A 16,827-nucleotide genomic window follows, 5' to 3' on the forward strand; every position below is an offset into this window, starting at 1 on the left:
CCCAATTCAGCCAAAAATAAGTAAATAAATAAATAGACTTATTTATTTATTTATTTATTTTAAAAATAAATAAATTAATTAAGGAAAATTCTACATATTAAAGCAGTTCTTAGAAGGAAATTGAAGTCTTCAATGAATATATTGGAAAAGGAAATAGGCTGAAAATTCCATCCTAAGAAGTTAGTAAAGAATAAAATATGTGGAATGGAAGCTGCAATTAAGATAAGATGCAGGGGGGCTTCCCTGGTGGCGCAGTGGTTGGGAGTCCGCCTGCCAATGCAGGGGACGCGGGTTCGTGCCCCGGTCCGGGAAGATCCCACATGCCGCGGAGCGGCTGGGCCTGTGAGCCATGGCCGCTGAGCCTGCACGTCCGGAGCCTGTGCTCTGCAACGGGAGAGGCCACAGCAGTGAGAGGCCCACGTACCGCAAAAAAAAAAAAAAAAGAAAAAAAAAGATAAGATGCAGGATTAATTGAAATAGAAAACATCAATGAAGTAGAGAGGATCAACAAGCTAATAGATGGTTCTTTGAAAAGACATTAAATTGATGATCTTTGGCGAGACTAATAAAAATAGATAAAAGAAAGCACAAATCACTATTTTTAAAGAAAGAAAAGGATAACATAAGTACATGTGATATTGAGCATTAAAATGTAACAGCATAGCATATACAACTTAATGTCAATAAAATTAAAAATTTAGATAAGAAGGAAATCTTTTTAGAAAAATATAGCTTACCAAAACCAATTTGAGAATCTGAGTAGTTTCACAGCCGTTAAGAAAATTAAATCAGTAATGAAAAATCTTGACTTACAGATGGCTTAATTAGTGAATTCTACCAAACTTACAAGAAACAATAATTCCAATCTTACCCAAAGATTGGGTGTAGAAGAAGAGGAATATTCCTCACTTCTTTTTATGGAGATTAGCATAACCTTGATGCCTAGATACTAAAACCTAGCAAGGACAGTGCAAGTAAGGAAAATTACAGGTCAAATATTACTGATCAATATGGAGGCAAAAATTTTTTTAAATTATTATCAAACTGAATCTTCCAATGTATAAAAAGTGTATCATGGTCAAGTTGGGTTTATCCCAGGAATGCAAAGTTTATTTAACATTAGAAAATCAATTAGTATAATTCACCGCTTTAACAGATTAGAGAAAATCATGTGATTATCTTAATCATGCAGAACAACTGTCTGATAAAATTAAACATCCATTCATGATTAATATTCTTAACAAAAGAGAACTTCCTAAACTGATAAAGGAGTTTTTTAAAAAATCTTCTTAAAAAACCTGCCACATATATCAGACTTGCTGAAACACTGAAAGCATTTTCTTTGAGATCAGGAAAACAGGAAAAATGTGTGCTATTAACACATCTTTTCTACAGTGTACTGGATGTCCTAACCAGCACAGAAATGCAATAAAAAGAACCAAATGGTATAAGGATTAGAAAAGAAGAAACAAAACTCATCATTTGCATATGATATGATTCTGTTAACAAATTTAAAAGATTGCATAGATAAATCATGAGAATTAATAACAGAGCTATGTGGATCCAAAAATATTAAATAGCAAAGTGCTAGCAAAAAAAAAAAAAAAAACCCAAACCCCACAAAAGAACATTTAAAAAGAGGTTTCATTTGAAATAGCGTAATGAACTAGGGAATATCTAGGAATAAATCTAGCAAAAGATATGCAGGAAGTCCCTTATGGAGAAATTATAAAACTATTCAAAGACTGAAATAAACAGATTGTGTGCCATTTTTGTGGATCAGAAGACTACATAACATAAAGGTTATATTTCTTCCCAAACTGATCTATAAATTACTGCAGTCCTAATAGAAAAAAAAAACCCAAACCCAACAATTTTGTGTGTATGTGGGTATGTAACTTGGCAAATTGATTCTAAAATGAAGTACAGGGGCCACGATATTCTTGAAGAAATAAAACAAGGTGGGTGACTTGCCTTACAGACACAGACATCAGGGGGACATCTCTTTTGTTAAGAATAAGGGAACCCATCCTGCAGAAGGTGTCCTGGAGCTGAGTTGGGAGAAGAGCCAGGACGGGAGGCTAGTAGGAGGCAGTTTTTGAGGTGGGTGAGACATTGGGGCTATGATATGGGGACCAAGGGAATCAGAGGATGATCAGAGCTGGGACTCTGGAGTCAGGCAGCCTGGCTTTGAAATGCAGGTCTGAGGCTCACTCAGCAGCGGGGAGACTTTGGGCCATCATTTAACCACTCTGTCTCAGTTTCCCTCATCTATCTGTGGGGATAGTAAAAGCAACTCTCTCAGGGTGCTGTAAGCATAAAATGAGATGTGTTACGTCAAGGGTTTAGCTCTGTGCTTCATGCATTGTCAGAACTCAAGAACGAGTAGTTGCTATGATTATCATTTACTGTTATTTGGTAAGAGAACAAGAGGGTGCTAGGAAGTCTCTTAGTACAGATGAGGGCACCCAGGCCCAGAGAGGAAAGGGCACACCCCCACTTTGCGTAAGTGCAAAGCACCACGTCTCTGGCTCCCAGGACCCATGCCCTGCCTCCTCCCACAGGGAACGAAGAGGAAGAGGAGGCTGGCTGGTGGGGTCCCCAAAGGACAGAGTCCATTTCCAGCGGGGAGCCTCCTTCGATGTCCACGTGGAGGTTCCCCAAGTTGCCAAGAGAGCACATTACCAGGCGGAAGGTCCGCAGCACCGTCAGGCTCCCCTTCCTGACTGCACCCAGCTCTATCAGGCTCACTGTGACGATGATGCAGTCAAAGATGTTCCACTTCTTCTGGAAGTAATAGTATGGATCGAACGCTATGATTTTGAAGACCATTTCAGCAGTAAAAAACACAGTAAGGACCTGTGGACAGAAACAGGGATCCATCTCAGCAGGGTCTGTGGGGTCAGGGGACAATGACAAATAGAGCAGGGGGAAAATGTCATGTTTATAAAGTGGCAAATCCCTTTACCTCGTTTTTATTCCGTTTCTATATTATCTGCAGGCTCCTGACGGATTGGGGATGGGAACACTCAGTGTGGCAGCAGAGAGAAATCTCTGGACCAGGGCTCAGGGAATACACATTAGTGTTTCCATGCTTCAGTGTTTCCGTTTGAATGGTGTTGGACATGGAGTAAGTGAATAATCATTAGGATAATAAATATTATATAATTATGTAAATGAGAAGTCAATCTGGTTCAGTAGTTTAAAAGCAGGGATCGTGGGGCAACACAGACCCAGAGAAAAATGTCACCTCAGCCATTCCTAGCTTGTATAAGCTTGGACAAGGAGTACATCCTCTCTACCTCAATTTCCTCATCTGTATAATGGGCTTTAAAGTGAGATAATGCATACGCAATTCTTAGCAAAGGTCCTGGCAGACAGTACTTCATTAATCAATAATAGCTATTAGTAAGAACAATAATAATACATTGTCTCTAAGATTCTTTCAGCTCTGAGTATCTTTAATGGTCTTAAACAGTATAGAATTCTGACATTGAGAGAGGTCAGGGCCAGGCTTGGGTCACACAACAACCAGCAGGGAAGGGTGACAGGTAAGGAAGAAACCAAAGACCAGAGTCAGGTGTTTTTCTCTCATTTGTTCTCATCAGAGCTTCTCTCCAGCCTGGGAAACAGAGGTAGTTACATCCCTTTTACAGAGAAGGAAGTGGCTGAGAGTTTAAGGGACTTGACTGATGCCACAAGACGGCAACTGTGAGATGCAAAGAGCATCTACTGAGTGCCCTTTGTAGGCTAGTCAGCGTGGTGTGGGGGTGGGGCAGTGAGGTCCTGTGCCCTAGAGAGACCTGGGTCACCTCTGGCTCCACCATCCCCACCTGTGCTACCTTGGGCAGGATACTGAACCTCTCTGAGTCTTAAGGCTCTCTTTTGTGCTGCGAGGGTGGTGATTACCTCATAGCGCGTTGCGACGCTGAGAAAACACTTATAAAGCACCTGACTCATCATAAGCACCACACAGTGCCTGCCTTTCTTTCTTTTTAAAAAATGTCACTGGGCTCTGTCACAGTGGTAAAGGCCTTTGGTCTTTCTTGCCTCAACTTCTCCAACTGTAAAACAAGGTGCGGGCTCAGAGGTCTCTTCCATCTGACCCTTTGGGGTCTATGATGACTTCTTGGCAATAAGCTCTCCCTTCTCTTTCCATTTCCCCTTTTCATATCAACTTTCCATAGAATGTGTCTTCTTAGCCTAGGTGCTGCTGAAACGTAAGGCACGCTGGCTCCACAGTATCCCAGAACCTACTGGCATCATTTTCACATCCCTGGATTCTGGGAAAGGGGCAGATTTCTAGAGAAGAGCAGTCACATTTCCTCTGGGACCCCTCCTTCCACCTAAGTCTGCAGCCTACAAGGAGTTAGAAGAGCTGTATGGTCCTGGTGGAAGTAGTAAGCCACCTGCAGTGGAGTGGACAGTGGTGTGGACATGGAGGCAGGACCCTGACCTTCGCAGCTTCTGCTTTTCTTGAGTGCATGTGTGCACACACGCACACACATAGACATACACACACACACTAGCAGGTCCTGTGATGGGGTTTAGCACCCAGGAGTTGAGAGGTGTGAGCTTCAGAACCAGTTGGCCTGGGTTCAAATCTTGATGTTGTCTCTTACTCACCTCTAGGACCCTGGGCAAATTAGTTAACCTCCTGTGCCTCCATTTTTCCATCCATGAAAGGGCATAATAATAGTACCTACCATATCGGGGTTTTGTGACAATAACATGAGATAACCCATGAGAAGCATCTGAGGCCATGTCTGGTCTTGAGTAGGTGATCAAATAAAGTTGGCTATCATTACTGTTCCTGTGGGGCACAGGCTGAGCACAGTTCTCCTCTGAGTCTGATATTTTACTCAGCATGTAGGGAAATCCAGTATGGACTTTGTCTTGTTCAAAGAAAATTATACTACAAAGCTATGGAGGAAAATTTAAAGGAAAGTCCTGTCTGAACCAGATTTTTTAAAAAGTTCTGACTCCCTGACACTTTTGTGACAACAGCAAGCATGATCCCAGGTTCCCTCTCTCTCATTATCTTCCCCTCCCTCCCCCACTCTTCTGCACTTAAATGACAGCATTGAAAAACCACAGACACTGTGTTTTGAAGTCACAAAAGCAATAAAATTGGAAGGAAATTTGCAAGTCCATAGTTTGTCTTTAGATGGGAAAGTGGCATTTATCATCATTTCGAGGTAGTGGCAGCTGCAATGCTGAGAATTCAGGTGGCTGTCCTAAGTTCTGCAAAGGGGAGGCTAGCTGCCCCTAGGTCAGGGCTCTCTCTGTCCACTTCCCTGTGCTCATTCATCCCAAAGCAATTCCCAGCAGCTCAGCGTGGTCCTCCAGACTTGACTTCCTGCACTCAGTGTCTACCCATCTCCCACACTGCTCTCAGCCAGCAAGATCAACACTCCAGTGAATGAGGGCATGCTGCTACCCCACCCAGAGCCCCACAGCTCTGGCAGCACAGGCAGTGGCTGCCAGGGCACTCACAATGTTGCCAATCTGAAGCATGGCTTCGAAAGCGGGACTCATGCCGTAGTGCTCCATGGCCATGAAGATGGTGTTCACCACAATGCACAGGGTGATTGTGAGCTCTGCAAAGGGGTCCGTCACAATCGCGAAGAGAAGGGTCTTAAGCTTCACCCATGTGGGGCAGCAATCCCAGATCAGATACTTCTGAGCCAAGCTGGTCAAGCAGGGTGGGCACCTCTGTTTAGACTCCTCGAGTTCTGCATCACAGGTGTGGTCAATGACAGCTGTCAGCCGGGCATGGACTCAGACCCCCACCCCATGGCCAGCCTCTAGACCTTGTCGTTACTTATAACTACCACCTCTCATCTCCACTTCAGCACTCACCCTTTTCCTCCTTTTTGAGCCCCTGTAGTCTAGCAAGTGCAACCCAACCTCTGTCTCCATTCAGTCCTCCAAATCATGGACCATACACTTTTTAACCATCCATCCGTACACTTTTTAACCATCCAGGTCATGTCTTTGCTTCTCAACTTACCCAGCTTACATTTCATGTCCACCCCCTTTATACTCCCTTGCAGACACCTCAGTTCCCTTGCCCTCTCCCCCCTCCATTGTACTTGCCTGGCAAAACCCCAATTCTGAATAAACCCAACATGGATATAACTCTGTACCTGCGCCCAACCAACTGAACCTGGTTGGAAAAAATCCACAACCACGCTGACTGGTCCCAGCTTGTCACTGCCCAGAAATCCTGCCGTGTTTCTCCATTTCATTCCTTCCATCTTCCAGACCAGCATTTCTCTCTACCTTCCCTCTCCTCCAACCTCTCCCTCCTCCTCCACCTCTCTAATCCTCACTCTCTGCTGATGAGTAATTATTAAATAGTTATCCATGAGCAAAAATAACAACAATACTGTTGTTACTAGAATCGGTACACATTTCTCAAAACACAAACTCAGTTATGCAAGAAATGTAGCTTATGGGGTTTTTTCTCCTGTAACTGAATTCAATTTATACTTCAAGTCTCCAACCAGGGGACTTTGTTTTGGTTAATTCAATGTCTGCTACTACTTCGTTATCTGAAGTTGTGTCTGAGTTCTGGGGAGCTGAAGGTTGGTGGAGGGTTGAGCTGGTCCTAAGTCATTGCCAAGTGTATTTCACTTGAGTCATCAATGTTCCCATCTGGTTGTCGCTGGTGGGAGAGCCATGGAGATGGCTGTTCCCTCTTTGCCTCTCACTCTTCTCCTTCTGCAGCCTTCAGTGGGAACAAGGTGATCATCCAGATACTCTCCTGTCATGCTGGGGCCACAGGGCACCCTTTGAGGCTGCCTCAGTTCTTCTCTACCCAGGTACGTTACCGGCCCATTCTACCCTACGGTTTCTCTGTCATGCTAGGCATGAGGGTCTCTGTCTAAGATTTGCCACCTCCGGCTTCACCTAGAAAGTAAGGTACAGATTGGATCTGTTTTCAAATCCCTCAAACATTTTGTTGTTGTTGTTGTCTGTTGTCCACCATGCCCTCCCCTGCAGTTAGAATTCAGCCCAGGGCTGGGAGGAGAGTACACAGGGCCCCTTCTCAGGGACACACCAACATCCAAACTCCTTTCCCCATCCTCCAGCTCAGGACATTTAAAATTTGACCAGAGGAGATGAAAAACTGGATATGACTAAGGCCACGTTTTCCATGCCCTGAGGCAAAAGAAAGGCTGGATAAGGAGACAGGTCTTATACTCAGGGTGAGAAGGATATAGCCATGCTCTTTGGTACTTGAGTGCCAGATGGACATTCTCTTCCTCCACCCTGTGGCTTGGTGTAAGCAGTTAGAATTTAGATCCATCCCTGGGGAGGCTGAGTGGATTCCCACCTGATTGATGGAACCCTGAATTGACAAGGATTTAGTTAAACTGAAGGATTAATTTACTTAAATTGCCTTCTAATGTTCAGCATGAGCTTGAGACAGAAATTAAGTTATAGGGGCTTCCCTAGTGGCGCAGTGGTTGAGAGTCCGCCTGCCGATGCAGGGGACACGGGTTCGTGCCCCGGTCCGGGAGGATCCCACATGCCGTGGAGCGGCTGGGCCCGTGAGCCATGGCCGCTGGGCCTGCGCATCCGGAGCCTGTGCTCTGCAACGGGAGAGGCCGCGGCAGTAAGAGGTTCGCGTACCGCAAAAATAAATAAATAAATAAAAATTAAGTTATAACCATAAAAATCACTGCCATGAAACACATGGGAACAATTTTTCCATGTTTGAAAATTAAAGACTGTTAAATTTCTTGCATACCTGAGTGGTAGCTTGAAATTCTCTGTGCCTGCTGGATCACTTTTTAAAATCTAGTTTTGTGAATACATATGAAGCAGATGTTAATTTGAACAAGAAATGAACTAGAGCATTTCATTCACTGGATCTATTGTTTTTGAAAATTTATCTACATTTTAAAAACCACACTGATAAAGGGTAATGGGGACAAGGGCATAAAAATGAGGAGTATCCCAGGACACAGAGATGGGTGCTCTTCGACACAGGTTTGGGGCATCCCATCTTCTGCTCATATGGGGACTCCTCATGGCACAGTGAGTGGAAGTTCCAATGAGCAATACTTACCCTCGAGGACAGAGGTCATGATACTGACAACACTCATTGCCCTTTGGGATCGGAAAGGTTCGTTCAAGTATTCTGCTGTCAAGTAAGTCTTCTGTCCTGCATCAGATGCCTGCTGGGACACAAACAGTGTCAAGACATTCCCCTAAAGTCTTCAGTGGCAAAAACAGATCACTCAGCCTCTTATTGGCCTGTCTCGGGTGGTTGCAAGCTGCCCAGTGAAGCTACGGTCCTCTGCAGTCACGCTTGGAGTAAAGGGGCTACTCCATGAACTTGGGGTAAGAGCTCAGATGTGAGTAACAGCGTGACACGGGGCTGGGGTGCAACCAGAGCCTGAGTTCATAGCTAACAGATGCCCTGGCCTCACCTGAGGCTTTGCAGAGTCCTTCCCTAAGACAGGTTCCTGGGCACCAGGGTGGGGAGGGGGCTGCCTCAAAGGTCTCTGAGGTTTCTACCAAAGGGTAGTGGGAGTTGCAGGGGCATCAGGCCGGGCAGTCATTATTGGACTTCTGCCGGGCTGCACATATGACATTTACAGAGAATTCCTACTCCACGATAGGCTTCCTTGACCTCCCTCCTAAGAGGCCCATTTCTCTTCCCAACATATGACCCAGTTTCAATTCCACATGGTCTCTCTTTCTGAGGGAATATTTGTGTGTCTTGATTGTTCAATTCTTAGTTTCTGACACAATCCTTTTGACTCTTCTCTCTCTGGGCCTTTATTGGAAGTTCTGTCTGGGTTCTGTGCCAGGGCCCTAACTCTAGTCAACACACTTACCCTGGATGTGGGGAGTCCCAGGCCCATTGTAGCTGTCTCAGCACTGAACTAACCATTCAGAATTCAAATTCAACAAGCATTTATTGAGCATTTGCTGTAGGTGAAGCTCATATGTATATAGCACATATAAAGAAAGTTTAGAAATTTCTCAACCATGAGGACTCAACAAAAGGTTCTAGCATCTACTGCTGTTATTGATCAGATGTGTACATAAATGAAGGCACTTTGTGATTCCATTTAACCCTTCAGCCATTTAGAAACCTTTTTATAAGGTCTTTATAAGGGGAGACATGGAGGCTTGAAGAATTTAAGGGACTTGCTAAAGGTGACTCACTTGGTAAGTGGCACAGCTGTGACTGATGTTCAGGTCCATGTGACATGGAAGGGATTAAAGAGTTAATCTTGCACTAGCCAGATAATTTCACTAAAATGAATCAAGGCTGGAATATCCAGGAAAGTGGTAATCCACAGAATAATAACACGGTTTCCTGAATGAGGCATTTTCTAGAGAGTTAAAGTACCTCCAAGAGGACCCTGAAGCCTGGCTTTGACTTGAGGACTTTGGGTTGGTGATTCTCTTGGTAGGTCTTGGAGACCTACCCTCTACCATCTCTGCCCTGCTCTGTACCCACGGAGAGTGACCTGAGCAAACTGCATCACCTTCCCTCTCTGGTTCTGGTCAGGTTTGGCCAGTGGGAGGCACAGACAGGAGATCAGAGGCTGGGAGGAGAGAGGAGCTGGCTATCTGCCAGCTGGCTTCTTCCCTGCTGGGCTGTGGCTGGGCCACCTTCCATCAGGCTGCCTCTCACATAAAGGGGCAGGGCTTGCTGGGCTCTGGTCCTTCCCCTCACCCCTTCAGCCTAGGCTTATTACAGCTTCCCACTGTGCCTCACTGCCCCTTCTTAGTTCCTGAGCCCAGCGCACATCTCTGTAAATACTTCCATAAACCCTCTCCACTTGCCCACTGCAGTGGTTCATCTGTTTCTTGCTGGGACCCTGAACCCCATGCATCCAGTCAGAGATGGAGCTAAGGTAACACTGTAAGACTTATCCAAGTCACTAGAGCCATATAATGGTCAGCTCACAAGTCGGTTTGTAAACCACTGTGTGTCCTGGGCTAGCCAGAGGGCGAAAAACAACAACAACAAAAAACAAAATGAAAAAACACTAGAAGCATCATTACTGAAGCTGGAGGGAGAGCTTAAATTAAATCACAGCTCCAATCCAATGAGGAGTCCCTGATTTGCCATTACACTCTGTGATTATTCTATTAAGAGTGCTGGCCAGTTAGTCACTGTTGCCTAATTTGTGCATTTTGGCAAGTTATTGCTTCTCCAACTAAAGTCAGGGATACTTTGCTTCTGCTAAGATCTGTCCGGGGCCCCTCCCAGGATTTCTCTGAGTCTTAATTGTCAAGCCCAAGGTAGTTTTCACAGAGTCACAGGCAAGAAGAGAAGAACCTTTAATTTTTTTTCACGCTCGTCCAGGAAGCAAACAGGCCTATTTCTGAAGCAGTGATAGTGAGTAGGGACAGAGAAACTCTGGTGGAAAAAAATGATATCAGTTGGAAAATAGTCTGTATCACCATCCTGCAGAGTAAACCAGAAAACCTGTTTGATCTCAGTTAAATCCAATCTCTCCCTCTGGGTCTCACCTGCCTTGTCTGTAAAATGGGGATAGATGGGAGGTGCTGGGCAGAGTGATGTCTAAAGGATCCTTCCATGGGTGACACTCAGGGCTTCTTGGCCTGAGGCCTCTAGCCGGAGAGCAGCCCCAAAGAGTCTGGAGCATTCACAAACTCACCGAGACTTCGATGGCTCCAGGGGCAAGCTCACCAGTGGGCAATGTGGGGGGTCCCTCTTCTCCACGCCCTAAGCCAGGGTTGGGAGTTTGAGGCAGTGGACTCCTAGGGAGGGGGCCTTGCTGGCTTGCATCCCTACCCAGCAGCAGAGAGCCCCGATGGCTTTCACAGTCTCCAGGAAAGACTCCATCATCTGTGACCCCATCAGGGAATGAGATGTCTCGGCCAGGGGCCTGGAAATGGAACACACTGCTATGGCTAGCCAGGCAAATCTGGAACCCACACTTCCCCCCCACCCACCCCCACTCCCACCTCCCTGCCCTCAGCCTCGTGACCTTCCCATGGAAAACTAAAGACACAGACCTATGGGGTATTCTAGGTGTACATGGGGAGAAAAGAGAGGAAAAGAATATTCTTGACACAGCCTGGGAAAGGTCCAAGATCAAAAAGAGATTGCAAGGTGTTCAAGATCAGCAAATAGGTCATCATGGCCAAGGATGTGTCAGAGGACAACCTTGTCACCCAGATGGGTCAGTTGTTTGCCAGCCTTTGGCCATGGTGCTGGACAAAGGTATTTTAAGTTCCCTGCTTCAATGCAGAGTTGTGACTTCAGTAGACAGTTATGTACACCAGTACAGGAACAAGCTTAGTAAAGGGTTGTTGAACAAATGAGTGCTCTTATTTTCTGAAAATTAGGTTCGACAATTCATTAGATCCAGCCTATATGCGTGTGAGAGTTTGTTTTGCAAAGGAGGAGATAAGAGCTTTGTAATATAATGAGCTTCTAGGATCCCTCGAGGCAAACGTTGAACAGTCAACAATGGGGAGATTGAAGGGAGAGTTGCAGCCTAATTTCCTGGAAGAATAGTGCCATTCCTCCAAATCAATAAACATTTCCCATCAAAATCTTCCTCCAAGGGAACTGTGTGGTGTACAGTTGCCAGAGGAAAGGAGCTAATTCAGAGGCCCAGAACCCCTGGAGAGTTAGTGTGCTGGGTTGGCTAGTTCCCACGACCACGATCTTGACCAGACAAGTTATCAATTCTGTCCTCAGCTCATAGAAAGTGTTTCTAAAATCTAAATACTGACTTCCTCTCAAACTCTGATCATAATGCTGAATTTTTCCCCCTTCCTTAATTCCTTTTATTTGCTAAATTACTGAAGTTGGGACACTTTGTCAATTAAAGCTCTCCTGACCTATCCCCCTCTCCCACAGAAGTGAAATTTGCTTTCTTGATCATTTGGAGCCCAGTCCTGTTCAACAGCAATCACTGTAATTCAGTATTAAAGTCCCCCACAGCACTAGGGACTTCCCTGGTGGCACAGTGGTTAAGAATCTGCCTGCCAATGCAGGGGACATGGGTTCCATCCCTGGTCCAGGAAGATCCCAGATGCCACGGGGCAACTAAGCCCGTGCACCACAACTACTGAGCCTGCACTCTGGAGCCTGCGAGCCACAACTACTGAAGCCCGCGCGCCTAGAGCCTGTGCTCCGCAACAAGAGAAACCCGTGCACCGCAATGAAGAGTAGCCCCTGCTCACTGCAACTAGAGAAAGCCCGTACGCAGCAACGAAGACCCAACACAGCCAAAAATTAATTAATTAATTAATTAATTAAAAAAACAAAAAACACAGCGTTTTTTGCCTAGAATATATGTCCAAGGACATTGAACTCATAAAAATCCACGAATCCTTCCTAGTTTTGAAGCAAAGGAACAGAATTGGCATATCCTTATTAAAGATGGGACAACTGAGTTATATGCACTTGGGCACTAAGCAAACCAAGAAACTAAGAAGAAAATTTTGGTCCCGTATTTGACAAGCAGTGCCTCCTTGGCCACCAACTAATATTTCACAATTAACCTACTTGACAAATGGTGGACAATGAGCTCTGAATCTAAGTATCGGATGTGCCTTAAAATGCATCCTCCAAGCAAGCCAACTGGTTTCCTGTGTGTTCCCTGAAACCCCTGTTGTGTCTCTCTCCTAAGTGCTACCCCCAACCTCTCTCTCATTACTGCTGGTCAGAAAATGGCTTTTTATTAAAACTTCCTATAGTCTATTTACTACAATAACACACCCGGGAAAGAAGGAAGAGGATGTCTTATTGAATGGACTCCAGTCAATCAGTTAGTATTAAGGAAGTACCCAAACAATGCCTCCCTGTCTTTGCATAAACATGACCTCCTTTCTGCCTGGAAAATATTCCTCCCCAAACCCTCCCAGTCCTCAATTACTGGAGGACCCCCCTACTCACTATTTACTATTCACTTAAATTATCCCCTCCTCCATGAAGCCTTTCCTGATACACCCTCACCCTCATAAGAGTAGATGTTTCCTCTTCTATTCCCCAAACACCATCTATGTGTCCCTAATAAAGCACTCAATACACAGTTATTTTTATATCTTCCTCCTCCACCCAAATGGAAGTCCTTGGGAAATGGACTGTGTTTTAGTCAACTCTTTATAACAAGCACCTAGTGTTGTTGAATTAACAAAACATGGTTCCTCTTTTTCCTTTTGAAGGTAAACCTAGCTGGAGACACAAGCACACAGACACACACCAGACAACTATTGGGCATCCAAGTGCTAATCTGTGTGAGGCTGACTGAATAGAAGAAATTAAAGCCCAATTCAGAGTGTCACTGACATGTCCATGGAAGCTGTGATTCATCCTGTTCCATGGTTGTCAGAGCCCTAGTCAAATCCCCTTTGAAACAGCTTCTGAACTGTGCCCTGTCCATATCAGGTGCTGCTCAAAAGAGGCAGAGCAAGGAAGGGAAGGGCACAGACTCTGATAAATGCTGAAGTGTCCGTGTCACAGAGGTCAGTGTGCATGGGAGTGTGCCTGTGTATGTCCATGCACATGGAAGTCTGGGGGTTGTAGAGATCCTATTCCAAAAAGTAGAACATCCTTCAGAGGAGCACAAGGAAAAGAGATCAGGAGGGAAGTGAGCGTCAGCAGCCTTGAAAAATAGCCATGTTGATCCCCTTTCCCATACTGTTATTGTGGGATCTACTCTACCACAAAGGGGTTATTATCTCTCAGGCCTGTGGAAAGGGTATATTTGGGGTACATAGGACTTTCAAGGGAGAAGGAGCTGGTGGGAGGAAACTTGGTGAGTACAGGGAATCTTGGAGTAGGAGGTAGTGGGTGATGATGGTGGGGAGAATTGCTACAGGGTCTGAAGTGAGGTACTGAAGTTATTCCCAGACTGGATTGTTATCACAGAGACAGGTGCTGGGATCTCCTGTGCCAACAGTAGGGGAGAATTTGAGCTGCAGGGGCTGAGGCATGAGGTCAGAAAGAAGCTTGTAAATGATTTCAGCATCACGAACAAGGACCCCACTCCTGCTCCAGAACTGCAGATCAGAGTGTCAGAAGGAAGCTGACCCTTGATGTCCACAGGTCCACAGACACCTCAAGGTCAGCATGTTCAAGGTCACAAACAATCCAGGGTTCTTCTCCAGTGCTACTGCCTTAGAATCACCACCTACCTAACTGCCCAATCTGGAAACCTGGGAGGCATTTTGGACTTCTCCCTTCTTTTTCAACATTCCACAGTCCCAATCTTGTTTATTCCCTCGAGTCCCCATAAAAGTCTTTATAATCCACCCTTTTCCCCATCCATAATGCCCCTGTCCTAGTTTAGGCTACCATTGGTTGGGGGGCGTGGCAGGCAGGGTCTGGATTATCAAAACCTCCTCCTAGTCTCTGTGCCTCCAGATATCTCTCTGCATATCGTCCATGGCAGCTGGAAAGGTGGGTCACCTTTAAGGCACAAACCTGAGCTCCTTACCATTCTGTGCTCGTTGTAAGACTCAGTCTGGGGTGACTTGTTGTCATCTGTGGAGCCCTCTGACACCCTTGGCTTCATTCTGTGCCTTCTCACACTGGCATTTTTGGAGGCCAAAGGGGATCCATTGTGGGAGTGGAGAGAGGCTGTGTCAACCCCCAGGGCTGCCAGCACCTGAAAGGAGAGAACAGCAGTATCTGGATGAGCTTAGCATAAATATGTGTCCCCCAGACATGGGGTGTCACAGAGGTGATGGCATCTAAACCAGAGGAGATCAGGATTAGGACCTGGGTGGTGGTTGGATTAAGACATGGCAGGAGGAGTCACCTCTGGGTCACCTCCCTCATTCACACCCTGTAGTAAACTCTGTTGATGCCCTGTCCAGATCTTTTACCAGGTCAGTACCCTCATCTCAAGCTGCTTGAATGTTAGTTACTAATGGGTTACAGCTGCAGGATTTGCAGAAAACTTTCTTTGACTATACGTTTGGCTGGAGGTACAAAGGGCCGGCGTTCTTGCCTCCAGGTAAGGATAACCCTGTGGAACAAGTCATGCCCTGGAGCTCCCCATGCGATCAGGCCAAAGGTAGTATCTAGCTGAGGCCACTTCCTTGTTTAATTCTTCCCCTGTCCCATCCTGTTTCCTTCAGTCTCCTCCTAAGAGCACCCCTCAGTGAATCACTTGCACAGGCTCTTCATTCATTTTTCTTGAGAAAATCTAACCTAAGATGGTCCCTGAGATAAGATGAATCTTCCTATGGTTCCCTAAAATGACAGTCTTACTCTAAGAGGCTACTCCAGATATCTGCCCAACGATGTACAACCTGCAACAGATTTCACAAAGATCCACCCCTCACTGACCTCCTGCTTCATCCGGAGCATCTGAAGGGCCTCCTGGAACTTCTTCTCCTTGGCTTCAATTTCATCAATGGTTGCCTGGTTCTGCTCCTCATATGCCATGGTGACCACAGCCAAGATCAAATTGACCAGGTAGAAAGACCCCAGGAAGATAACAAGCACGAAAAAAAACATATAGATTTTCCCAGAAGCCCTCAGGGTCTGCAGATTCAAAAGAAAGAAGAGAGACTTGTAGCTAGAGAACTTGGGCCCCTGACATGGTCAGGGTCCTCCAGGAAGAATGTAGCCATGCAGCCAATGCCCCAGCCTCCAACCAAGTCTGTATAGGGACATGCAGATCAATACCTGCTGGTAGAGGCGTTCCCAGGAATCCTGTGTCATGAGGCGGAACAGTGAGAGGAAAGCCCAAGCAAAAGAGTCAAAGCTGGTATAGTTAAAATCTGGGTTGTCAGATGTTTTAAGGCAGAAATAACCTTCAGGGCAGTGGCTGCAGCAAGAACAGAGAAGGTTGTCAATTGCACAGCCTCCCACTTACTGGGGGCAAGACAGTCCAGGGCTGTGGGAAGATCTGGGGGTTTGAAGTCAAAGACTGGAGTTCAAGGCCTAGCCTACCTCTTATTTGCTGAGTGACCTTGGATATTCAGACTCTTTAGGTCTCTGTTTCTCTTGCCCATTAAATGGGGACGATAATGTTAGGGAATTACTGACTGAAACCACCCGTCCTGGCCAGGTTAGAACCGCTTACATGAGTTGTCTCACAACAAGAGGTCTCAATAAGGAACACAGAACCAACAAGCTGCCGCCAAAACCAACCAGAAGAATTTGGGAGGGGAAAAAAGGACGGAGGAGGCGCCAACCCATAATAGTCCTGCAAACCTCCCAGAAACCCTCGTGATGGAAACTGTCTTGACTGAGAGATGTGTGTGCAGCCAGGAAGGGCCCTGAGTCAGACCAAATATGGGCACAAGCAAAATGATTGGCCAAGACAACCCAGAAAGCTAACCCCACCTCCATAAATCCTGAGACCGTGAGCCATGAGGCAGAACAGTTCTCCTGGGTTCCCTACCCTGCTGCTGTCTGCTCAGGCACTCATTTACAAAAAAGTGTTTTATTTTGTCAATATGCACATTTCCTCAGACTTTTTTTTTTTTTTTTTTGGCTGCGTTGGGTCTTCGTCGCTGCACACGGGCTTTTCTCTAGTGGCGAACAGGGGCTACTCTTCATTGAGGTGTGGTGGCTTCTCTTGTTGTGGAGCATGGGCTCTAGGCGTGCGGGCTTCAGTAGTTGTGATACGTGGGCTCAGCAGTTGTGGCTCACGGGCTCTAGAGCGCAGGCTCAGTAGTGGTGGCACACGGGATTAATTGCCCCGTAGCATCTGGGATCTTCCCAGACCAGGGGTTGAACCTGTGTCTCCTGCATTGGCAGGTGGATTCTTAACCACTGTGCCACCAGGGAAGTCCCTACAATTCATTTTTGAGCGTTAGACAAGAGCTCATCTCAGGCCCTAGAAGAGGTAC

General features: G+C 45.9%; 1 protein-coding gene across 1 annotated transcript in view; it reads right to left on the bottom strand.

Moving 5' to 3' along the window:
* Positions 1–16,827, bottom strand: part of SCN10A (sodium voltage-gated channel alpha subunit 10) — a gene marked incomplete at both ends in the record, with an annotated part of 89,219 nt that overhangs the window by 36,802 nt on the left and 35,590 nt on the right. Inside the window, 6 exons of the mRNA XM_081247357.1 lie at positions 2,686–2,859; positions 5,497–5,735; positions 8,081–8,189; positions 14,457–14,627; positions 15,314–15,511; positions 15,656–15,797. Coding sequence (XP_081103483.1) covers positions 2,686–2,859; positions 5,497–5,735; positions 8,081–8,189; positions 14,457–14,627; positions 15,314–15,511; positions 15,656–15,797 — 1,033 coding nt within the window. The remainder of the gene's footprint in view (positions 1–2,685; positions 2,860–5,496; positions 5,736–8,080; positions 8,190–14,456; positions 14,628–15,313; positions 15,512–15,655; positions 15,798–16,827) is intronic.

The sequence above is a fragment of the Mesoplodon bidens genome (genome assembly GCF_964165515.1).
Source record: "Mesoplodon bidens genome assembly, chromosome: 10".
In the NCBI taxonomy this organism is placed as follows: Eukaryota; Metazoa; Chordata; class Mammalia; order Artiodactyla; family Ziphiidae; genus Mesoplodon; species Mesoplodon bidens.